A 24,995-nucleotide genomic window follows, 5' to 3' on the forward strand; every position below is an offset into this window, starting at 1 on the left:
CAACTTGTACGTTCTCTTAATCTAAATCTTTTATAAATTTATTATTTTGTACAGATTGATATATTTAGCGACATTTGATGTGCGCGAAATTCAATTTAACTTCCGGTTGACAGGTACTTGCACAGTGCGGCATTAGTTTCAGGTTTGTCTAAGAATGTTACTTCTATGAGCTTGTACACTTTATCAAAATCGAGAGTTCTGATGCTCTATTCATATGTATATGATAAATAATTGCTCATCCGTGCATATAAATTCTCAAAGAGGCTGCATGAACTTCATGATGAAGCCTACATTCAAGTACATTGTTTATCAGTCTGGATCTATTTAGACCGACTCACAGCCTTCATCCATGCATGAATATTCCTGACCACTTCTCTAAACAAAATGCTATACTCTGTCCCAAGTTTCAGCTTCCCCTACCTTTTGCTTAATATTTTGATAATCATAAAAAATACTTTGTTGTCCAAACTACGTTTCATCCACTACACTCTGTCCCAAGATATTTATGCAGAACACTTTCTTAAATTATTCGATTTTTATAAATACCTGAGGGTTCAAACAATTTTCATTTAATAGTATGAACAAATCCCAAGATTTCTTTTTTGAAACGCCCCTTCTTCAGTACACTGCAAAAAATAAAAAGTATATGGGGATTTTGCATTGCAACAGAAATAAAAGTACCTGGATGATAACTCTGAAAAATTGTGCAAAGTATTCTGAATTACTTCTGAATAGTGAAAAGATGTCAACATTTCACATTGTAAATCTCGTAATAAGTCTGTTTTCATTCCTTTGAATTTTTCTAAGAGAAAAAAGGTAAAGTGTTAATGAAGATATCTTGGATATTTTCACAGACTATAGAATGGAAAAAGTTCAGTTTTTCTGGATTGACACACCCCCTCTACTGCTAAAGGTTTCAATACACAATAAACAATAGAAATTCCTCGTGAATTTTACTTGGGAAACGACATGGAAAGTATCCAGATAATAACATTGAAAAATTCTGCGAGGTGTCCCGAGTACTTCTGAATGGAGAAAAGATGTAAATATATCCCAATATAAATCTCTGTAAGAAATTTGATTTCGTTCTCCAGGTAAAAATAGATAAAAGGTGAATGAACTTCAATAAAGAAATCTTGGTACTGATTCAGTAGTACTTCTTTGACATGTATATTCTTGTTAAAATTCATCAAATGTGACAGCAACAGTAACTTGAGACATACTATAGTGTCTAGTGATAATAGCAATGTATACTATAATAGGTGGCATTTTAAATTTCAGGTGTGTGACAATGGCAGGGAAAAGGGATCCAGATACACCGACTGACACAGAACCAAAACATATGACAAGTACCCCATTTTCTAGTGACTCAAAACCAGATGTTGCTGAAATGTTTAAAAAGATGGGGGATAAATTGGGGTGGTTCCAATACAATAACTTGGAAACAGCTTACAAAACTGTAAGTTTCAAATATAAAGGTCATTTCTTCATTTAAAGTAAAACAGAATCCCCTTTGTTCCCTTAAAAAAGATATTTCTGTTAAATCCTAAACAAAATGAATTAACATAGGTTTTCAATTTTGTATATCTTTGACAATTTCAGAATTTGAAATATATTTAACGGTTACCAGTATTGTTGAATCTTTTAGTTTAGTAATAATTTAAGTATATTCATTGATGAAGAGATCACAATTAAAAACCGAAACTTGAAACCATTTGAAAGATACTATCTTCACAACCAATTGATAAATGCTTAATGTTGACGCTTGGAATGATTGAGCAATATTGATGAGTATTTTTTGTTTTAACAGCTGTCCAAAAGTAGCAAGAAAAAATCCACAAAATCAAGAATAAAGAAAGAAACTCCAAACAGAAGGAAAGGTGTGAATCATTTTATATAAAAATAATGTTGTAATGTGACTACAATGTACATATATAATATTCCAGACTTTGAAAGGACTATATATGATAAGGGCCTAAAATGGCCCCCTAAAATGAACATCATCATTTTACTATCATTCTTTGTTTTCTTAGTACAGATATGTATGTGATGTGTTTACATAATAATCATTTTGGTTCAAGTGCCCACAATTTAGAAACATGACATTGTAAAGACAACCTTTTCCCGCCATTTTTGCATTTTTAGTGTAAAACAGCTTGTTTTCAAGCAGTTTTTCCTTCCGAAAACATAGAGCGCATTCTTGAACAAATAAAATATTTTAATCAGAGATGTATCTAGCCAAGACTGATAAGTGACAAAAAAATTTTCCTTGTTCAAGCATGCGCGCTATATTTCCCATTCGTAAATAGATAAGAAAAATGTCAATTTTTGGCTGATTTTGATTGAATTATAGAAATGGCCTCACTTCTGACGTCATATACTGCCAGTGAGTGCAGATAAATCAAAAAGATAGATGAAAAATATATTTTATATCAACTCTTCAAAAAAATTAGTTAACATTTTATTGTACCCGAAACACTTAAAAAATGGCGAATTATGGGGGCCAAATTGAACTCTTATCATATATAGTTCTTTGTTCATTTGGTTGATAGGTTGTTTTTCTCTTTAAAATAAACAAATATTCTGTTGTGTTCTCTTTACAGGTGAAGAATTATCAAAAGCAAAACATTTTAAAGAAAATAAAACACTGGGGAAAGACAGGGAACAACACAAACTGTCCTTTAACACATCACCACTGAAAGAAAACCAGTCACAGAATATCAGCAGTGAAGACTTCCTAGAACCAGAACCAGTTCCACCAAGAAAATCAAAGGCTTGCACTGATTTAACCAAAGAATGGAGGATAAATCAGAATAGCAAGATAAAGCTTAGTCGGATATCAATTATTCCATCTGCAGAGGCTGAGAATATTTCTCATGGTCTGATTACTCATGGAGATAAGAGATACTCTATCTCCAATGCTGATGTAGGATGTCCTGTTCAAGAATCCACCAGAATTCATAGCCGACAAAGCATTGACAACTTACTGGACGACTCAGAGGATTCCAATCAAAGTCGTGAAGGAAGAAATCAAAGCGGAGAGCTGAAACAAAACATTTCTGAGGAAGATTCCTACAGGCAGCTTCATATAATGAAAAAGCGTCCCAATTTAGGTGATGACGAAGTAATTGATGCAATGAATCTTTTAAAGATAAACAGATCAAAAGAAGAAGAGACCCAGTTTTATACCACTGCTCACTGTGATGTCTCTGAGCAGGATCTTCTTTTCCAAACAGTGATGGAAGATGGTGACAAGAGCCCCAGTAATGATGTTTCAAAAAGTGAAAGTCGAGTAGAGGAATTGGAGAACATCCAGAGTGTAGGTGATAGTTCAGTGGAGAGGTTGGATGGATGTGATAGCTCATCCTATGTAGAACTGGTGGATGCATCAGCTCAGGTTGAAAAATCTTATTTATCAAGTTCTGAAATTGTGGAAGGTAACAAAACAGCGTCCAATTCATCTCAAGGTGACTCTCATCAGGAAAACAGTGAAAGTTCAGGGAAAGATTCTTTTTGTGAGAAGATTGTGAAAGTAACAGAAATACAGAGTCAAGAAGATATAAGTGTAGATCAGGTACAGGGAAGTAGTGATTCCTCTTACATTGAGATAGCAGATGCTTCATTACAAACCAGTGTGGTTTCTCAAAGTCAGAAGAACCATAAGCAAGAGCTTGGGTCTGATTCTTCGTATGTAGAGGTGGAAGAGAGATCACTCCAAACCAGTACTACAAACTTATCTCATAAAGAGGGGGATAGGAGTAGCTTTTCTGCTTCAGAATGGGATCAGATTAGTTCTGAAAATAATGATCAAGTAAAAGGAGGAAATTTTAAGAGTGTCACAGAGAGCCCAATGAAATGTGACAGAATTTGTAGTGAGCAAAACAGCAGTGCTAGTAATACTAGATTCAGTAGTGATGAGGAAGATGGTTCAAGTGATGACTCCTTTACCTACCTTAAAAAGAGAGTGAACTCAAAGAAGAACGATGCAAGTGGTAAGAAAATGGATGAAAAGATCTCTGCCATCAAAAACCTGAACACTGACAGAATGATGGAAAAGTGTTCATCATACCTAGAAGATTCTTTACCTGATATTATTCCCACAGAAACTCACAGTGAGAAGAAAAGGGAGACAAGAAAAAAGACAGATGATTGTTATGCAGAGTTTTCTTCAGATTCTGATAACGATGTACATGATGATCAAAATTCAGGTGCACACAGGTTTGAGGAAGTGATATCATCAGACTCAGACAATGATTTACCTGAGAGAACTAGTGCAGGTGTACCAAGTATGGAAGATGTGTTATCATCTGATTCTGATGAGGATCTACAAAGAGTTACAGGTGCAAATCAACAGGGAAATACAGGTGTACTTTCTTCTGATTCCGATGACTTCTTGTCAGACATACCATACCAAAATAGGAAGAAAACATCAGTAAAAAAAGACCGAAAGACCAGCAGTGATCACTGGAGGTTGGTGTTCTCTCTCTCTCTCTCTCTCTCTCTCTCTCTCTCTCTCTCTCTCTCTCTCTCTCTCTCTCTCTCTGATTTCGTTACTATGTCATGCTGATCAGGGATTCATTGTTTAAGGAATACATTGTACATGTACCGTACATGTAATGCTATTGATTCTGTTTTACAGGACACCAAAACATTACAGAAGTGACTCCAGTACAGATGAGGAAGAGTTGGAATCATGTAAGCCAGTTTTCACTTAATGTACAATACATATCCTTACCTGCTCATAAAAACAAGAATGGTCTGATGAGCAAATGGAAAAATACTTTATATTAGATGCAAACAATGTGAGAAAATAGTGCTATTAAATGTTATGAACCAAATTTGGTTCAAATTTTACATTCAAATTTTACATTCAAAATCTTCTTTTACAACAGTTTCTGTGAGTGTATGAAAATTACTGATATCTTTGGTTTATATTTTTAGTTTTCCAAAAAATAAAATCCCAAAAGACCATCCCTCAGGAAGAAACTCCTCCAAAGAACAAAAGGTTGGTTCTTGTGTTGTTTAAGAACAGGTCGCTTCTGTATAAAAAAAAAAAAAAACTAGATATTATGTACTGCTTCTTCATTTTTTAGTGTGATAAATTATTTGAGGATTTGGTTAATTTCAAACTGATATGTTATTTTTATTTTGGACAGTCTAGACAATTTTATCGTGGATGATGATGACATGAGCAGCAGTGAGAATGAGGCTGATTTCTACATCACCACCAACACTGTGTTCACCACACCACACAGGTACTGACAGCCTGTAGTAACAGAGAGATTTCTTGATTCAAGGCTATGTCTGTATTATTATTATTAAAGACTTTTCATGATATGGCTTTTAATCAATCTATTTTTAATGTTACATTTTCAATTTTCTTTGTTTGTGATAACACTATGAATCAAAATTGTAACGTTTAGTCCAATAATTTATTAAACATGCAAATCATGCACTGTTTGGGTGCAGGCAGGGTTTTTCATACCTATATAAAATGAAGATAATGTAAAACTTACCTGTACAATATCTTAGATAATATTTATTCAAACAAACGCTGAAAATTATATCAATATTAGTACAAATGAAATGAAGAATCATCCTTTGAGTATTATAAAGTGATCTTAATCACATGTATTATGGTCGTGGTGTGATCAAATCTATCATAAAGCACTTCAACCTTTATTAGATTTGATCACAACTCGACCATGATAATCACCACATAGTAATCAAAGAATGATTCATATACATGTATTTTTTAAAAATACAAAATATATATTGATAAAACTTGCATTTTTTTATTGTTAAAACTTGAAATTAAATCTTTTTTGTTTGTAAACTTTAGAAAAATGGAACCCATTGTGCTGGATGACAGTGAAGATGATATTTTCAAATCTGGTAAGAATTTATTTTCCATGTCTTCTGTTCATGTATTTTAAGTTTTAGTGAAAGTTAGATATATTGTTGCCATTGATTTCAATTCAAGAATGCCTTTTTTTATCTAAAATATTTTAAAAATTATGGTTTTATCAATCTTATAACTTTTCTATAACAATACATGTATAATAAACAAGACAGTTTTATCAGGTGAATCTTTATCTGCCTATCAGACATTAAGCCCATCAAGAGAAAGACAAAGGAGAAATCCCAGAAGACACCAGCATCCAACAGGAAGAGAACGGAAAGATGGGAGGAGGAGAAAGAAGACAGAGGGAGGGAAAAGTACAGCTTCCTCAAGTCTCTGTCCAGTGACACTCCGTACGACCACGCTGACAGAGAGGCTCTCAGGTGAGGCCTCTGAAGGGGTGTTGGCATAGTCTGATAATACTTTTCATTCCTTAAAATAGTTCATTATCAAAAATTCTACACATAATTCTAATATTTTCAAGCTGATGTCAGCTTGTTTACATGTGTCATTGTAGAATACCTCTGCATCACAGTAGAATTCATGGCACTTTACTGTATGCAGGGAAATATTTGCCCACATTTTATTTTCGCCCTTGTTGTCAGCGTGCAAATTTAAGATTGGGCGAATTCCAGTGTCTTAAATTATTAAACAAAACTATAGGCGAATTCAAAACGGAAACTGTTTGCAAGGGAAGAAGGCGAAAATAACACGGGGCGAAAAAATAACCCTATATATAGTATTAAGACTTATTACTACTACAGTGTACTTATTCAAGTATGGTATGTAGTAGTATTTTATGAAAAATTTACCATGATAAGAATGTACTAGTATATGAATGAAAACTTAGTAGCTATATATTAAGTTTATCAGCAAAATATTTGGCCTCTTAAGTTATTACATGTATGTATATGTAATGTATTACTTGTAATGAAAAATGCCTATGATCGAAAAAAAAAACAAAAAACCTTTCATTGTTCATGTGCTTTGCACCACATTGAAATTTTAATGGTTGAGAACACTGTTTCAGTATTTGTGGTATTGATTAACATTATTACCGGCACATGTATTTAGTTTTAAGGCACTCACTATTCTATTATTTGTAGAATTGAAGTATCTTTTTTAAGAGTGCTTGTAAATTTTCTAGTTTTGTGGAACTTTTGTAGGTTCTCAAAGAATTTTAAGAAGATGAAGGAAGATTTGACCAAGAAATTGTTTAAGATCTACAATGACACAGTTTTTGATAATCAGGTTAGTAAATAAATAAATTCTTGTAATTATACTGTACACAGTAAAATTAGTTACTGTAGACTCCTAAATAAACGTGAGGAATTAATGTCCGTGTAACATCACGAGAAGCACGTCTCACGAATTTTAAAATCTCGCTTTTCTTTTTTGGCATATGTAAACTACATGAAACTATGGTAAAAATTCGGCATTTGCGATTTTATGTTCTTGCTTTTTGATGGAAAACGGTTGAATCACGGAATTAAGTACTCGCGTAAAATAAGGAATCTTCAGTACTGAATGGTAAGGTCCATAGCAAAAGAAAAAGTTTTAAGTTAAAATGTAATGTGTTTAAACACATAGGTTGTTACCCAATGCAGAAAAAAATGGTTTTGGTTCACGAACACATTTAAAATTTTTAATCTACACTTTCCAATGAAGTCATTTTACTTGATTGAAATTGTAGATGTTAAGCTTGTTGTTTTCTTCATACATCTCATTTAAGAAGACCTTTATTTTTGCCTGATTGATATGAGGTTGTTGCAAGTTATGTATGTACATGTTTATGAAAATATGGCAAATTTAAATAATAATTCATGCATTTAAGCTCCCAGAGGATCTGCAGATACTGTGGAACAACCGCCTGTTGAAGACAGCAGGCTATTGTGTGTATAGGAAGAATGCTAAGGTCCATGACAGCAAGACTGTACGAATCGAACTCTCCACCAAAGTCTGTGACTCTGCAGGTTTGTGAATAAATTAACCATATCAAATACATTTAAAAGCACAATATTTGCCTTTATATTGACATTATTAGGGTGCCCTATTGTTATCAAGTCTGGTGGTGAGTTCTTCCATCCCTCTGTTCATCATTTTCATTTATCTGGAACATATTTCCTCTCCGTTTGGTCAAGTTGGCCTCAAAATTCACTCATTCAGTGACTATGAGTAGAATGTGTGTATTGACCATGAAGTACAGGTATTATTCAGGATTAAATGTCAAGGTTGATAAACCTCTCTGTGTAAAATCCTTGTTAGAACTACTGTATACAGGGAAATATTTGAAATATTTGCCCCCGTTTTATTTTTGCCCCTTTCGCCTTCGTTGTCAGAGTGAATTTAAGACTGGGCAAACTCTACATAACAAATAATATCTCTGTTAACACATCTACATCTGGGCAAAATGGCAAATTCAAGAAGTAGCATAACCATTTGCAATTGTAAAGGACGAAAATTACTCGGGGCGAAAATAACTCTGTATACAATAGCTAATATTTTTATGTCCTTTGCTAAAATAAGGCCATTTGAGATGTTCATCATATCAACCATGTCTTGTTACTACATAAAAGGCTTTTAATTTTGAATGCTTTATTTATTACAGAGAGAGTGAGGGACACACTTATCCATGAACTTTGCCACGCTGCTGTCTGGCTCCTGCATGGCAAAAATGACGGCCATGGTCCCTATTGGAGAATCTGGTACTGTAGTTCAAATCAATCATTCCTAAAACAAATGGTAAAGACTTTAAGAACTAGATTTATAGCAGATAAATGGTGTGTTACAGTTACATAAAATGTCACAATTTTTACTTAGCTCTTTATATGATGTCTCTTTTACTTTAGGGCTAAAAAAGCAAATCTGACTCATCCTGAAATTCCTGTGATTGCACGTTGCCATAGCTACAGCATTTCCACTAAATATACCTATCAATGTAGTAAATGTGGATATAGGTAAGATGTATTTGAGATCATGAAAATGAGATGCATATGCGTAGCATTTTACTTTATTATACTTTCATGTTAAATACTCAAATCTGATTGGTTTAGACACAGTTTATAGTCCGTTCTATTACCCTCAGCTTTAGCAACACACTTGGCCAGGGTAACACTATGAATTGTTACACAGTCTGCTGTAGAATCCAGTTAAATTTTCTTTAAAATTAAGACATTCAGTATAATAAATAAATACTGCCTGTCGGTTGACAATGGTTTTCTCGGGGGTGTCAATTTGAACTGTTACCCTCCCCAACAGGTACTATTTACTGGTATATGTTGCCCAATGCTTCATTAAAATGCATTCTTTGCAAGATCAAGCAGGTTTGAAGGAAGCAAGCATTGCAGATAAAAAAAAAAAACACAACTCACAAATGCTAATCATATTTTTAGGGTCAATATTTACAAATCATATAGCTAGTATGAATCTCCCAAAAAAAGGCATTTTATGGTTTATATACATGTGTACATCTCTCTCTCTCTCTCTCTCTCTCTCTCTCTCTCTCTCTTCAATCATCCATATAAAAGGAGTAATATTACATTAATTATCATTATTGTCCCTCAATATGTTGCGAAGATGAAACAATCAATATACGGATCAACTAAGTTAAGATCAATCACACACAGTTAACATAGGATAGACAATGTGTACACAACTTATAGAGCTATTTGAATAAAGGTTAACACAAAATGAAAAATTAAACACTACAACATGTGTTATGCATTTGAAGGCTGATTTAAAAAGTACATGTAAATGAGGGTATTGATTTGTGGACAAATTGATTTTAACTGGTTTTGAGATTGTGGTTTGGTTTTTGTTAGATTGAATATGATTTCATTTTGTCATAAGTTGTATGAACACATTGGATTTCATGTTTTTTATAAAAAATAATAATATTCTGCTATACTCTGTCCCTTCTACCGCTTCAGGTATCAATACACATCCCAAAATAGAAAGTCTATGGGGATTTTGCATTGCATCAGCCATTAATAAGCCCGGATGATAACGTTAAAAAAATTGCGCTAGGTATCCCAAGAACTTCCGAATTGTGAAAAGATGTAAACATCTCCCATTATAAATCTCCGTAAGGAATTTGTTTTCGTTCCTGTGAACTTTTATGAGTGAAAAATAACAATTGTTCAATGAATATATCTTGGATATATTCCCTTTCATCGATTTCAACTGTATTTCTTTCACAGGTATGTGTATTTTTATTAAAAATCATCAAAAAGCAATGGAAGCAATAACTTGGGACAGACTATAGTAGATGTAAACATTCATGAAAATAACAGTATACATGTATGTAATTACAAATATGTATATCAACACATTTATTTTGGGGGTTAAAAATATGTGGTTAACGTTTTATCAATAAGTTGGTACTACCTTTTCATAGCAAAGTAACAACAATGGATTATTCTGAAAATATGTTTGCTATGTTTTTTCTCTTTAGTTCGTAGTTAAGGTCAAGATCTAGTTAATGATTCCAGACTGTCTTTTTGGTGCTAGAACCATTATGACGTCGATTTGATGAATTCTTTCCTGTATTTTACGGCTTTAAAGGAATTATGTAGAAAATAAAACAATGTTTTGACATTCTACATTTTATCACGGGAAAAGTAATCCTGTTACCTATATTCTATTTGACATCATTTTAAAGAGGAGGTCAAGAGCTTGTATAATGCCGTTTTTGGATAGACTGTAGGCATTCTAGATATATCTCATTAGTCAAGATTGGACAAAATTCTGATATTTGTTACTTTTATCCTTCATACATAGAAAATAATCGTTTAAAACATGATTTTTCATTGTATTTACCAAAAAATCAAGCCCCGGTACACCCTATAAAACAAAGATATTGTTATGAAGCATCATTAAAAGAGTTTTATATCTTGAATTTCATAAACCTGTAGGCACCTTTCCTTTACTAGATCTTGACCTTAAACACCAGGGATTATTTGATAAATTTTTGATTTTTTTTCTCTTTTGTGATTTTCTAAAGAAAAAAATAATTTCTTTCCAGCATTGGTCGGCATTCTAAGTCTCTGGACACTTCTCGGAAGGTGTGTGGATTTTGTCACGGAGAGTTTGTGCTGTTAAACAACCAGCAGATGTCCCGGGGGTCAGCGTCCACCCCAGCTACCCCCCGGACCCCCAACAAGTTTGCCATGTATGTGAAGGAGAACTACAGTACAGTAAAGGAGAAAGAGAAAGACCTGAAGCATGGAGATATCATGAAACTTCTGGGAAAACAATTTGCTGAAAAGAATAAAATCAGTTCCTGATACCTTTGTCTGATAAAGAGTCAATTTTTTATCCAATAGCTGGGGGAATTTTTTTTTTTTATCATGTTACAAAGGCATACTGTTTACCTATAAATGGCTATGGTGGTTTCAGTACCTTAATTCAGTTTAAATCTAAAGAATGTTTGTACTGTTTGTGATTGATATAGATTTTTAGGATTAAAGTGATAGCTGTGAGTGTCTCTATATTTCAGGGAATCCTATTTTTACTGTCTTGTGGTAGGATGTGGCAATGCATATCATGTGTTTCTCTCAGAGCAAAGAATTCTGATGTACATATTATAAATGATGTAATAAAAAGTGTTCATAAACTTTACGTTGAGTGGCATTCACATTATTTTCTTTCAATCCAAACTTCAATATAGCGTTCCTACATCATGGAATGAACATAATACATTCTTTGTAAGTTTTATACTGTACAACTTATATGGAGGTAGACAGACCTAAATAGAAACCATTTGATTGTAAAGTGTACCACTAATACAGTTCATTCCTCTCTCACCAAACTATGCAGTGCCTATCAGAATACAATATGCAAAACATGAGCAGGTTGTAAGCAAGAGGTTCTCTTGAAAGATAACACCCCCTCCTTTTTTTTGTTAAAGTAAAGTTACAGGATAATTTAAATTCCTATAAAATTTTAATAGAGATATTTTTTATCAGCATAATGAATGCATTGTTGCTTTTGAACACTAATTTTTTGGCAACTGAAATCAGAACATTTTTTTTTTTTATATTATTCCTTTAGAATTTGTAGACATGACAATACAACCCTGGAGAAGTTTGTCTGTAGGTACATTCCATTGTATAAATTGGTAAAATTTGTCAATATAAAGTGGGAGAGATTAGTATAGAAATGATATGGTAGGATGTATTTCTTCAAGTTATATTAATTTATACATACAAAATAGCAAATCTTTTTCTCTCTCTTTTTTTATAGATAGAACAATGCTTTATTTTTCAAATTAAAGATGAATCTGACTTGACACTGACTGTAAATTAGTGATTTGTTTCTTTCAATCTCATAAGAGTAATAAGCGTGGTCCAAACAAATGCACTGAAGAAAAATATTGGAGGGTTACTTTCCCCAAAACTATTTTATTCAACATTTCTATATTTATTTTTATCAAACCCATTTCAAAATAACTAAAATTTTCTTTATTTAATACTTGTCATTAAAAGAACATCTATTTGCATGTATTCTGATCGCATGCAAAATTCCTCATAGGATAGAAAGAAAAACCTTCCTTCTCTCCAGTTTAATTATAGAAAGGGGTTTTCTTGGTTTAAGACTGTTCCATTTTTTGTGGGGGTGTTTTGATTATTCTCGATGTATACGTTTTACAGTCGATCCTTTATATCTATGTAAAAAACTATAAATTTTGAACAGATTTTCTAATAGGAATTACTTTTTACACATATGTCGAGAAAAGTATCAAATACCAAAAAGAAATAAATAACCACAATACCTTTAAAACCATTTAGTAGTAGAATCGACTAAACTCTAGGTCATGGGCTCGTGACGTCACGATACAACAAAATGGCGCTATATTTGTCAGCTCCGTTTGGAAGATGAAAATATTTTACTTGAAAGTAAAACAAAAACAGATGGAGACTTCACTTGGACGGAATGGCGGAACCTAAAAGATTGTCGTTTACAACTGTTACTCAAGCGAAGGAGACGAAACCAAAGAAAAAGGACTCGAAAACTGTGAGACTACAATTGACCCTCAAGCCATCGACTGATACAACATGTCCAGAGTTTTTCTACACCGATCTCGTGAAGAACGAGTTGGTAGGTCATTTTGCATGTAAAAACCACTAAATAAATGTCTATTTGATAGTTCTTTGTAATAACAATGTGAAATATACACTTTTTCCAATTTTATTTTGCACTTTTCGTAACACCCTGAATATGGGGAATCCCTCAATTTTGATACAAATTTTGGACTTCCAACATGTTTTATAGTGGCATATGTGAGGAAAATGGCTGAACAAGCCATAGATAAACTGAGTTGCATAGAGAAAATAATCAGCCAACAAAACGCCATTTTGAGTGACTAGATTTCCCTTGACAAAGAGTACCCATGCTCCTATCCAACTCAAGCACATCACTTTATGCATTATGTTTAGTTTTGTGCAAAACGGTTTGAAAATATAGTAGAGTTTGATTCAGTGTCTAGCTCATGGTTTGGACATGATGAATAATGTTCAGCTTGCACAAATATGTGCAATCAAAGGTCACAAAGGTTAATATACTGCCATCGTGCCTGATAGTAAACTGTACGTGCTTTGCAGGGCTATAGTGAATGCTACATACGGTTTTGAGTATAAGCCGTTTTGAGTTTCGGATGATTCCGAAAGCATGCTCCTACGAAGAAATTCTGGTTAAAACTGAAAGATGAATTTTTGCCTGAATAACTTTATTTAGACTTGATAATCTATTTTTCTATGTAAATGACAAAGAGATTAACTCTAGGCGCTCTAAAAACTATTGTAAGCCCATTTTGTCGACTGCTAGAGATTGGCGATGTGTTTGGAAAGAGAATTCGAGAGGTTCGAAATATTTTGTAATCTTTGTCTTTGGGAAAATTTTACGAAGGTAAATAGTGATTATGTTTTTAAAAACATTAATATTGTGAACAATAGTGAGAGGACCATATTGGGGGTCGTATGTAGGTCATTAAATCTAAAAATAGTTAAGTACAGAAGTACATGTATGAAGTCTTTATCGATTGATCTTACATGCTGAAAATGTTTTTATCAAAATGTATGGTTTTATGTTATGCAATATAAGTAACAATTTAGAAAACTATAGAGTTCCAGACGATATTGATTTTGTGTCGATAAAAAAATTATCAGCAGGTCTCGGCGCGCAGCGGTGCGTGAAGTTTAGTGTATTGTAGAGAGCGCTTATCGCCAATACACGGTAGTCGGGGGCTCTAATCGACCGGCGCGGCGCGTTAAACTTATCGCTGCGCTGGGGTAAAAAGCGGGGGTGCGGGTCAGGGCGGGGTTGCGCGTTTACGCGCATGCGTGAACGTAAAAAAAAGAAATAAGCACATTTAGGGTTTTGCACGTGAGTTTGAGGTTCACTACGGGGTTAATATGACAGAGTGCGATGTATTCGTCAGAGTAAACGTCGATATACACAGAAAATAAAGATTGTTTTATGAACGAATTATGTTAATCTATTTCTGTGAGTGAATGACCTATTTAATGACAAAAAGAAAACCTTGGGAATTATAATAGATATTATTCATAGACTTTTTGCATATGATTTTTAAAGGGAGAGACCAAGACACCTAATGGTGATGTGCCAAACCCTGATGATCCGTTTGGAGATGACGAGGACCATGAAAAACTTGCTGCTTTGGCAAAAAGTTTTGAAGAGAAATATGTAAGTTATTTTACACGATTACAAATGGACAAATTAATGTATATACCGGTATATAAAGCTTCCGACTGGCATTTCTTTAGATTTAAAAAAAAATTAATTTATCTCTTATATAATTCATGTTGAAAGGATGACATGTAAAGAGAGTTGTTAGTTTTAATTATTGTTTTTTTATATATGAATTTTGTTTCAAGGACAGCTAGCATTACTTTTAGCTATAAAAATCGGGTGTGAAATCTGTTTTGTTTAGGCTATCAGAACTTTAATAATAGATAAATTCTATTTTGTGATTTCCAAGGATTAAATTACATGTGGTTAAGGCTACAGAGTGTGAAAATTGGTCTAGGTTTTCTAAAAATGAAACTCATTTTTTGTTGTTCATGATAGATATTAAAATCAGTTTACCGGTATAAATAGAATATAAAATATGTACTAATAGTCATTAGTATTAACCATATTTCTTTAATTTTTCATGTCTTTGTGAATTAATATTTTAGTTTTTAACATGAATATGTGATTGGTTAATTAGAGCACAGTGATTTTACCACACCAAATTTAAGTTAGAAATTTGACCCACCCCCTTGCAATATTATGACAGATTTTTTTCTCAATTGAACCTACACTCGCCCCCTGTTATTTTTAATGCCAGAAGAAAAGATGTGCATTTTTTAATTTAATAACATAAAAGAAAAGGACTCTTAAAAAAAATAGTTAATGATAACACGATGTACAACAGATGGAAAAAGAACAATTCAGTTTAATTAACTTTATAACATGCCCTGCATTCTTCAAATTGAATGTGCCCAGATGTCAACATCAGTGACCTTAATCTTTATCCCTAACCATGTGTGCAATATGTCATTGTGTTTGCACTATCAATCCATTCAATTTTCCTAGGGTAATTAATTTTTGTTGTTGTCTCCATAATTTGAGAATACTTTCAGGTTAGGATGAAAATACAGCCCTTTAGAAATAAATGTGAATATTGTATAGGACCCCAACTAACTAAATTAAAACTATAGAAACTAGAATGAATATAACTACAAAAGAATATATCAATATTTGATTCAATTGCCAGTGTATGAAGTTGGCTAGTCACACTGCCTCAATTAAAAAAAAACAATATAATGCACAACTAACACGATCATTTATTTAGATTAGAATTTATCCGTTTTGAGATGTGATTTATTTCAAATTGCAGGCGCCAAAGCCAGGAAAGAAGGGGAAGAGTCGAGCGGGGAGGATCACGGATCTTGTGGATCTGGGGGATGGATATGATCAAGAGGACCCCTTCATAGATAACTCAGAGGCGGTCTGTATTATAATTCTCACCAAAAGTGTTCAGAGAATTCAGTTAAGGTTGTATGGGACACCTTAAAATATTAATGTGCGTGAAAGAACATATTCAAATATATAATCACCCAAATAAAATTTTGAAATTGTAAGATATTTGACCATAAAATCCACTAAAATGATTTTTAGAAAGATAAAAATTGAAAACTAGGTAAAAAAAGGTTTTATATATTGCCGCTTGCTAATCATTTGCTGATGCTTTAACCTATTAGACATCAAGATTGTGAAAGATAAAATGAACAAAATCATTTTAATGTTTATTTAAAAAAAAAATAAAAGGAACGTCATGGTTATACCTTCTTAACCAATAAATCAGATATTTTTTATTTTCCTTTGCTTAAATTAGATGCATTCAATGATCTGATTTGAGGAATACACTTGATGTTACAGTATGATGAGGTGGTACCTCTTTGTCTGACCACAAAGCTTGGAGGCTTCTACATCAACTCAGGGAAACTCGACTTCAAGGACATATCTGATGACTCGGGAGATGAGTTCATCTTCCTGAAGAAGAAGAAAAAGAAGAGGGTAAAATTATAAACCCTCCTTTTTTCCATTTTCTACATTATAACTCTGATTTGGAGTTATTCATATGAGTATTTATATTATAGCATTAATTAATTGGTGATTGTTTCAGGTAATTGCATCTGACTCTGAATCAGAAAATGAAGAACACAGGAAGAAAAAGGTCAGTTTATAAACACATTCTACCGATATAAGAAAAATAATTCAATTTCAATAAAAATTCAATAATTTCAATTCTGCAATTTGATATCACCAATGTGTTTGAAACAAAATAATTAAATCATTGGTTATAATAAACATCAGCTTGTGTCTACTAAATGTTCTTATTAAACAAATGAAGAATCAATACCAATCCATATGGTTCTTTGTTTATACTACAGAAGAGGAAATTAAAGATGGGAGATGTTACATTGGAGAAGAAGAGGAATCTGTTGAATGGAGAAGCAGAGAAGTCGTTCAAGAAACCAAAGATGCCCACAGATAAAGACAAGCAACAGCAGAAAAAGTTAGGATCAAGTTTTGTGCACCTCATAGTTTATAGTCTCCAGAACACCACAAAATAACCATAGTCTAATATGTCCTGATGTTCTAGTGCTAATTTTGATACATATACTGTAAGAAATATGATGTTATCTATCAGCAGAAAAATATGTAAGTTTAGTTTTAACATTTAAAAAAAAATAGTATTTTAAATTCATGCTTTCAAAGAAGACATTCTACTCAAGTTTGTATGATTGTAAATAACACTGATTTTTGTTTCAGAAAAAAGATATCACCGCCAGTAGCAGACGTTACAAAGCAGCAAAGTAATACCTCACTGAGCCAAACCAATGGCAACACTCATGACCTTGACCTCATAAGTCCCTCCTCCAATGATGACTCATCTCAGGACGCTCAAACCTACGACGAGAGGATCGACGCCGTCATAGACTCGGTCATCGCAATGGCGGACTCGGATAAGAATATCGAGTCTATGATTGATAATCCTCTCGGATTCAAAGACGACTCCAACAGCAAGGAAGGGAAGGTGATGGATGAGGCATCCGCTCCTAAGCTTCCCGAAAATATGCCCAAAGACCTGGAAGAAACCATACAGAAACTCAAAAAGGTAACAAGATTTAGACATTTAAATTCATTACAAAAACTTTAAAAGGTGAGAGAATTTGGAAGGATATCACATTCAATAGATTAAAAAAATTTATATTTCTAAATTAATGATAAGTTGACCCCCATTATTAAGTGCTTTTTGTGATGATACATATTAATTGACAGGGAATGAATGTGAAATATTTGGCAGTGTTATGTATATTTCAGGCAGCTAAAACCTCCCAAGATGGAAAATGTAAATTTTTTACAAAGGAAGTCAACAGTATGTTATTGAAGTAAGTAGCAACTTCCTGTGGTTGTTTTCACAAACTCCCCTACATGTTTTATAATCAGAGCGAATTTTGTACATGTATATATGTACTGTTTATGCTATTTATTTATTCACCAATTCTGGAAATAAGGGGGGCACATATAAATACAATATTTCAACAAAATAGTTAATTAAGTAAGTATAAACGTTAATGAAATGATACAATGTTTGTTTTGATGTACACCCACACATTTACACTGAGTGATCTCTGTATACAACTATATATCATACATTGTAATCAATTATTTCCTCCGCAGTGTGGAGACAGGTTCCCGCCTCTGGGGGAGCTGTGGGCAGCGGTCCAGTATCTACAGTCATCTGGCGGCCTTCTTGCCTTGCTCTAAAGACACTCTGTTAAAACGGGCCAAAAAATTACAGCAATCCCTGCAGGATGACCAACTCAAGGAACCTATTCAAAAACTCAGAGAAGGTCAGTTACCATCTCAAGTGTTGGAAAAAAATGGGATCAAATCATGGTTTGATATTAATCACATGATTATACAGTAAATCTAGTTTTAAAAATGGAGTTTCCCTAAAAACAAATCTTGTAGAAAATTCCTCAAATGTCTGGTCTTAGAATTATTTTGAAAAGGAATTTTGACATGGTTGATGTAAATGCTCATTTTTATTTGGGCACTTTTTTGGGTTTTTCAGCAATAAATGGAATGATGCCTGCACTGCAAGCAAGACATGAACAGGAATATCAGGCATTCCTGCAAAAGTAAGTTTATAATCTATCCATTAAAACTGCACTCAGTTTAATCACACTCCCTCTTTCCTTTATTATTAAAAAACCAAATACAAATATCATAATTTCAACTTGAACATTTTATATTCAGACAAAATTTGATATTTTTGACATGAACCAAACTGTGAGAATGTTCTTGTTGCTTGTCATGTACTTCACATATTCTGGTACACATATTATTTATCTCAAAAGTGTTGGTTCTTTTTTCCATCCTTTAATAATAGAATAATAAAAAATCTTTCATAAAGGTTTTATGATTTTTCATAAACTTTATCACCTTTTTAAAGTAGAATATGTCAGGAAATGAAACTATGGGACTAGATTTCATATTATCAATTATTTTCAAAATATTTTTGTCACATCTCACCTTACTGATACTGTAGTAAGATGGAGACTGATGTTATTCATTAATTGTTTTATCAGACAGAAGGAAGAGAAGGGCAGTAAGGATGAGCAGGGGCCCAAGGAGGGGGTGAATGACACAGAGGACAGCGACGAGGAGAAAACCGAGGGCAGCAAGAGAGGGGCTCCCAAGGGGCCCAGGAGAAAATTCATCTGGACGGAGAGTGTCAGGTTATAAAATTTTATTGATGTCAAAGGATTTTAAGAATATTTGCAAATATGATGACGACTGATGTTTAGAAATATCAACACAATCATTTTTAAACAGAGGCACCCATACTGAACTACGAATAACGCGGTTTACAAATATTTGTACATGTAGTTTACTTCCAAAAAATAGCCTTCACTATGATACACCAAATGTTTTCATAAAAGTAATGGTGTCAACATTTTCATTGCCTATTTATTACAGAGTTATGGCACTTTCACCACAAACTTGAAAATTTTATCACCATTTTTTGATTAAACTGTTTAGAAAGATTTGTAAAATGTCTGTATAAAAGAGACAAACCCTCGTAGTGATAACACTGGCATCCGTAGTGATAACACTGGCATCCGTTGTAGGTCCTTACTGTGTGACATCGTGCGTATCAAGATGAAGAATTTTGATCTGTTGAAGACAAAGACCCAGTCAGCAGATGAGTTCCTAAAACAGTTCCTGGATAAAGACATCAAGCCTCTATGGCCCAAGGGGTGGATGCAAACCAGGCAAGGCTGTCAGCCAGTGCTGTACATTGCAGGAGTAACTTTAACAAGTGACTTGTAAGAAACGGTGTTTTATGTGGCTTCTCTTGATAACCTGTGGCTTTTTCATTTCAGAAATCTGATTAAGGAAAGCAGATCGGTTCATTCCCAATGGACAACTGTGTAAGTAATAAAAAGTTTCCCCCAATAATCCAAAGTTTATCTGGTATATAACAATCTTGCACTATATATGTAAAAAAAAAAATTCCAAATGAATTTTACAAGTGTCGCTATGTTAACATTAAGTCAAGATACTGAGACAAATTACAAATAACAGGAAAATAAAGAACATAATCACTACAGCTTAAAATGTTAAAGTACATGTTATTTCTATCAAGCCAATGAACTATTTTCTATGTATAAAACATTTATCTATCCAAAATGCTGTTAAAATTAATTCAATTTCGAATTTTCAGACAAAAAGTGAAGAAACAGACAAACTTGATAATCAACAAAACCACCCCTGGCGGAATGAACTCCACTCAGAACTCCCAGTCCTCCTCCTCTGTGCCCAAGTTTGTCCCAGGATCCTCCCCAGTACGTCTCCCGGCCGAGGACATCGTCAGCAAGGACAAAGTGGTGACGCCCCGTCAACCGGTCAAATCCGACCCTCTCGCTGTCCACAATTATGCAGGGAAACAGCCCTCAAAGCCGAGTGTTTCCCAGCAGTCCGGATCTGGGTCCAAGCTTGGTGAAGTCAAGGTGTCCGAGGCGTTAGGTCTGTCTTTGCTAGCGTCTTCAGCAGCGTCTCAGAAATATATTGACAAATCGTGGGGGCACGAGGTCAACGATATAATCAGAGCTTCGCTAACTTCACGCATGACAGACAACAAGAAGAAAGAGGATCCACCCAGTGCTAGCGCCAAATCCTTCATAGAACAGTTTCAAACCTTTGCTTCTTCTATGATACAGAAGCAGTTAACAGAAGAAGCAGCAAAACCTCAGGAAATTAGTCCCAAAAAGAAAGATTTAACATTGGAGACAAAATCATACACGCAGCAGCAGCTTCTGAATAGGCTCCAGTCTGTTGCTGCCCATCAGGCTAAACCAGAGACTCCCACTTACTCGCATCAGGCCACGGCCAAACCAGGGGTAGTGAAATCCGTGGCACCTCCAGCTCATCAAAGCAAACCTCAGTCCAACTTACCCTCTCAGACGTCGCCATCCGCCAAACGAACGTCGATCAGTGACGAGGTGTACAGGAAGTTCTTGATGGAGAGTGGAGTACAGCTTCCTCCCGCTCACTCTAACAAACCGAACACTTCTAGCAGTCTAATCCATGGTGCTAGCGGAACAATTAAAGTGTCAACAATAGATTCAAAAAGTGACAAAACAAGAGCTTCTATGTTGTATCCTACGTCTTTATCCAACAGTCGACCAGCTCAGTCCCTGTACAACACTCCGACTGTGACACGAGTTATTCAGGCACCTGCTAGTACTCATGTAGTACAAAAAGCACCTGCTAGTACTCATGTAGTACAAAAAGCACCTGCTAGTGCTCATCTAGTACAAAAAGCACCTGGAAGTACTCATGTGGGACAGAAAGCACCACAAGTGAAAGTAGCTCATGAGTCTAGGACATCACCTATGCAAGGTCAGAGGTCGATGGGTCAAAGTTCAATGTCTTCAAGTAATCCAATTCCTAAAATGGACAGTAAAACTGCTGAACTGATCCAGCAGATGATGTCTAATTCATCTTCATCACATTCCCAAGTCAAACAGATCTCGCCTACAAGCTACCAGGGAAAGTCTGTGTCGCCCTCGTCTCTGTACAAATCCTCGCCCCAGGCAACGTTGTCCCCCCAAACCTGGAGTGTGGCCTCCTTGTTGTCCAATACAGCCCCCGGAATGATTAGTCCCTCCCTGTCTAACCCCGCCCCTGGTTACCAGACCCTGAAACTGACAAACTTCACCAGAGATTCGCCGGCTTCTCCAAGTATTCATCCTCCCTCAGTTGTTTCTCCAGGTGATGTAAAAATTAAACAGATACATTTGTATGTAAATTAACAATTTATTGTGTTTGTGGATTGACCAAGTGTTCATAAAATTGAATTACTGATTGCAATGATTATGTCGAGAGCTAAATTTGGTAGAAGGATCTACTTACTTACTCTTTGAGAATAAGGTCAATTTCTCACTTGCTTTATGAAATTTCAATTCATGGAATTATCTTTTTTACTCAAATATTGTTATTGTAGTTGTATTACAATATTTATTGTTCACAAAATGTGAAGTCAATTGATATATTTGGCTTTTTATGCATATTGTCTACAAACAAGTTATACTTATGTTGTGTGAATATGTTTACAGGCATGTACCCCCCAACCAGCCCCTTACTGCCAGGGATGCAGAACCCCCTCCTTCAGGGAAGACAACCTCAGCCAGGTGCGTAATTGACCACCAGAGTGAAGTGTATATAATCACTTGTATTATGTTACATACATGTAGCTAATGCACAATCTAATACTGATAGCATATTTGGAAATTTTAACATTGCGTTTTCTATGTAGAACTTTGTGTTATGTGACTGCACAGCTTTCTGATCAGTTATCACTTATGAATATGTCAGTACATGTATATACCTACCTGTATTTTTGTATTTGTTGAACCATAATAGCACCTGTTCAGCCATTAAGTAGGCTGTAAAGTTTTTGAAGATCTATGTAGAAAAATGCAGTTAAATTGACCAAGAAATTTTGAAACATTTAGTTGTAATTGTTAACATCAGTAAAAAAAAAAATATGGGTGGATTTTTTTCATCAACAAAACATTCTTGCATTAGTAAATTTCTGAACTAAAAACTCTTGACTGATAAATATCTTTCCCTACACTCCATTACTTTACTTGATAATTAACCAGATGATTCTATTGCATCCTATTTTAAAAGCATTTCAACTATCATCACTGCATTCTAGATCTTCTTTATGTACAATTCTAACCACCAAACTGTATTCAGACACTTGCCTTTAGCCTTCAGCCAGAGACTGTAGAGCCATATTGAGCATTAGGAAGTGTTTGTTGCTGTATAATGTCTAACCCACGCTTTGCTTTTTTTCTGGCGGTGTTACAGGGCTGTATCCCCCCTATACTAGCAGCTCTCTACTACACCACCCCTACACAGGAAGTCAGTACTCAGCAGGTAATCTAATACTATCTACCGCCGCAGTCAGTTCATTCTCACGGCTAATACCTCCTTTGTCACTTACTGTGGAATCGTTTGTATACTTAGTTGCTAATTTTTGTGGATTGTCAATTTATTTTTTTTATTTTTGGGGGTTTTACTTTTATATAGAATGAAAACTGATTCATTATTTGTTTGGAATGTAAAATTTGGTTGAGGGTCACCCACTAACTTCATGAAAATTAACCCATTACAAATTGTAACAATAAATATCTGAGACAATCACAAAAAAAAGATACTTCTTATAGTTTCTTCTGATCATTTCCTCTTTTTTTATTTTTTTTTTTTTGTAACACCTAAATCTTCTTCAGCATTTTTTGTAATGAGTTATATTTTTTTTCTATAGCAAGTCACAGTTTGTACATGCACTAGATGAGATGCTTCTTACAGACAAATGTTAATGTATACTGCACTGAAACTTTAAAAATTGATCTGATACAGACTTTTTAGCATTCATATTTGCTGAGCAAACCATATGTACATTGTAGTGGCACTTTCATTCATTGACAATATTTGCACTGCATTCTATTGTGACCTTGTAGAAATGCGTTCAATTTCAAGGCTTGTTAATAAAATGTTATGGTGCTTTCCCATTGTTTCATAATATGCCTTGTATTTTAAATTTCATTTATTGATCATATGATTTTGTGTTGCAGACAAATCTAAGTCACCACATGGATATTGAGACAGAGATTCTGTGATATACGACCTTTCACCTTCCATACAGGCCAGGGAATGAGATGTATAGAAGACAATCTACATCACCAAATGAACACCGATACAAAGATTCAGCCCATGAGATTTCTTTAGATGATATTTACAGTGAAACCTTTATCAAGACCTAGCACAACATTAAATACAAAGCTATCAAATTGTTACCATAACTTGTTGTGAAGTCAATTTCAAACAATTAAAATAAATTTACAGAAATTTTTGAAATCTGAAACTGTTGAAATGTTCAGCAAAGTCATTGAAAAATTGATCATTAACTATTTTACAGAAAAAATTAACTATTTTACAGAAAAAATAAAAGTAACACACTTTCCTGTATTGAAGTGGTTAGGTCTGTGAATTACACTCTCCCTATTTATCATCGTAAGGTTTCGCTAAGATTTTTAAGAAATGCAATGACCTCTCTCTAACCCTTTTTATTTATTTTCTAAATCATCCTGATGCTCCTTGATTTGATGATCTGGAATGATATTTATTTTAGTATACATGTATGTGTTCGACATTATGTAAGTTGATTATTCTTTGATATGTAATATCAGAAATGATGAAGTTGGTTTTCATTTTGGAAGTATAATTGAATCGATGAATAAGATTCTTTTTTTTCTGAAAGAAATTGTCCATTAAAGTAAACTGTATTTTATTTTATGTTCTGAAAAATCCACAAATGTAAACACTTTATAAACCTATATCAATGCAATGGCATATATTTATGTTTAAATTTTTACTGATTTCTCTCCCTTTGTACATATGGTTTAGGATGTGATTAGATGTATACTTTGTATGAACCACACATCCGGCCGACGGCTGTAGCATGTTACTGTTACCAAATACAAGCTAATCAACAGAAGCTCCGTCTTTGTTGTCTGTACCAGCATCAGTCCACAGTCATCTTAAGGAGGCTCAACAAATTTACCCTCAGAACTACCTTAAATTTTAGAAGTGATTTCTTTAGCAATAAACTCTTATTTTGTATAGAAACATAGCTACTAATAACTTGGGATTTGAAATTTGAATATTTTCCTAATTTGTAATGCTCCTTTATTAAAAAAAAAAAAAGGTTGATACATTCTAAAAATGGCCACGCCATCCAGCCAGCAGATGGAGAACAATTGTTTAATTTCCAAACTGTGGGACAATGTATTTATATCTTTGTAAATTTTGGACAGAGAATCTGGGAAAATTAGCCAAATCATGCGCCTACCATGCTATATAATTACTGATAAAATAAATGTCAGTCAGTTGCAGAAAAAAATAGAATAGAATAGATAAATGTATATGTATGATTGGAGAA

The 24,995-nt window shown here is 34.0% G+C and overlaps 2 protein-coding genes across 3 annotated transcripts; both read left to right on the plus strand.

Moving 5' to 3' along the window:
• Positions 1-2: 2 nt before the first annotated feature.
• LOC128157099 (germ cell nuclear acidic protein-like) lies at positions 3-11,461 on the plus strand. The gene is made up of 14 exons (XM_052819467.1): positions 3-142; positions 1,282-1,459; positions 1,811-1,880; positions 2,604-4,470; positions 4,640-4,695; positions 4,942-5,005; positions 5,157-5,255; positions 5,843-5,895; positions 6,108-6,285; positions 7,069-7,153; positions 7,737-7,875; positions 8,511-8,607; positions 8,752-8,859; positions 10,926-11,461. Exons 2-14 carry the CDS (start codon positions 1,292-1,294, stop codon positions 11,185-11,187), a joined length of 3,246 nt encoding a protein of 1,081 aa, XP_052675427.1. The 5' UTR covers positions 3-142; positions 1,282-1,291; the 3' UTR covers positions 11,188-11,461.
• Positions 11,462-12,726: 1,265 nt separating this feature from the next.
• LOC128192015 (ubinuclein-1-like) lies at positions 12,727-24,551 on the plus strand. Of its 2 annotated transcripts, XM_052864406.1 has the most exons (17): positions 12,727-13,000; positions 14,495-14,605; positions 15,804-15,914; positions 16,346-16,483; positions 16,593-16,643; positions 16,861-16,985; positions 17,243-17,588; positions 17,795-17,862; positions 18,155-18,327; positions 18,552-18,618; positions 19,069-19,218; positions 19,612-19,755; positions 19,867-19,914; positions 20,208-21,757; positions 22,102-22,176; positions 22,862-22,930; positions 23,629-24,551. In XM_052864406.1, the coding sequence occupies exons 1-17, from the start codon at positions 12,836-12,838 to the stop codon at positions 23,655-23,657; spliced, it is 3,420 nt and encodes a 1,139-aa protein (XP_052720366.1). In that variant the 5' UTR covers positions 12,727-12,835; the 3' UTR covers positions 23,658-24,551. The 2 variants fall into 2 exon arrangements, with proteins under 2 accessions (XP_052720366.1, XP_052720367.1); XM_052864407.1 differs by lacking the exon at positions 22,862-22,930.
• The last annotated feature ends 444 nt before the right edge of the window (positions 24,552-24,995 follow it).

Source organism: Crassostrea angulata, chromosome 7 (assembly GCF_025612915.1).
Source record: "Crassostrea angulata isolate pt1a10 chromosome 7, ASM2561291v2, whole genome shotgun sequence".
Lineage (NCBI taxonomy): Eukaryota > Metazoa > Mollusca > Bivalvia > Ostreida > Ostreidae > Magallana > Magallana angulata.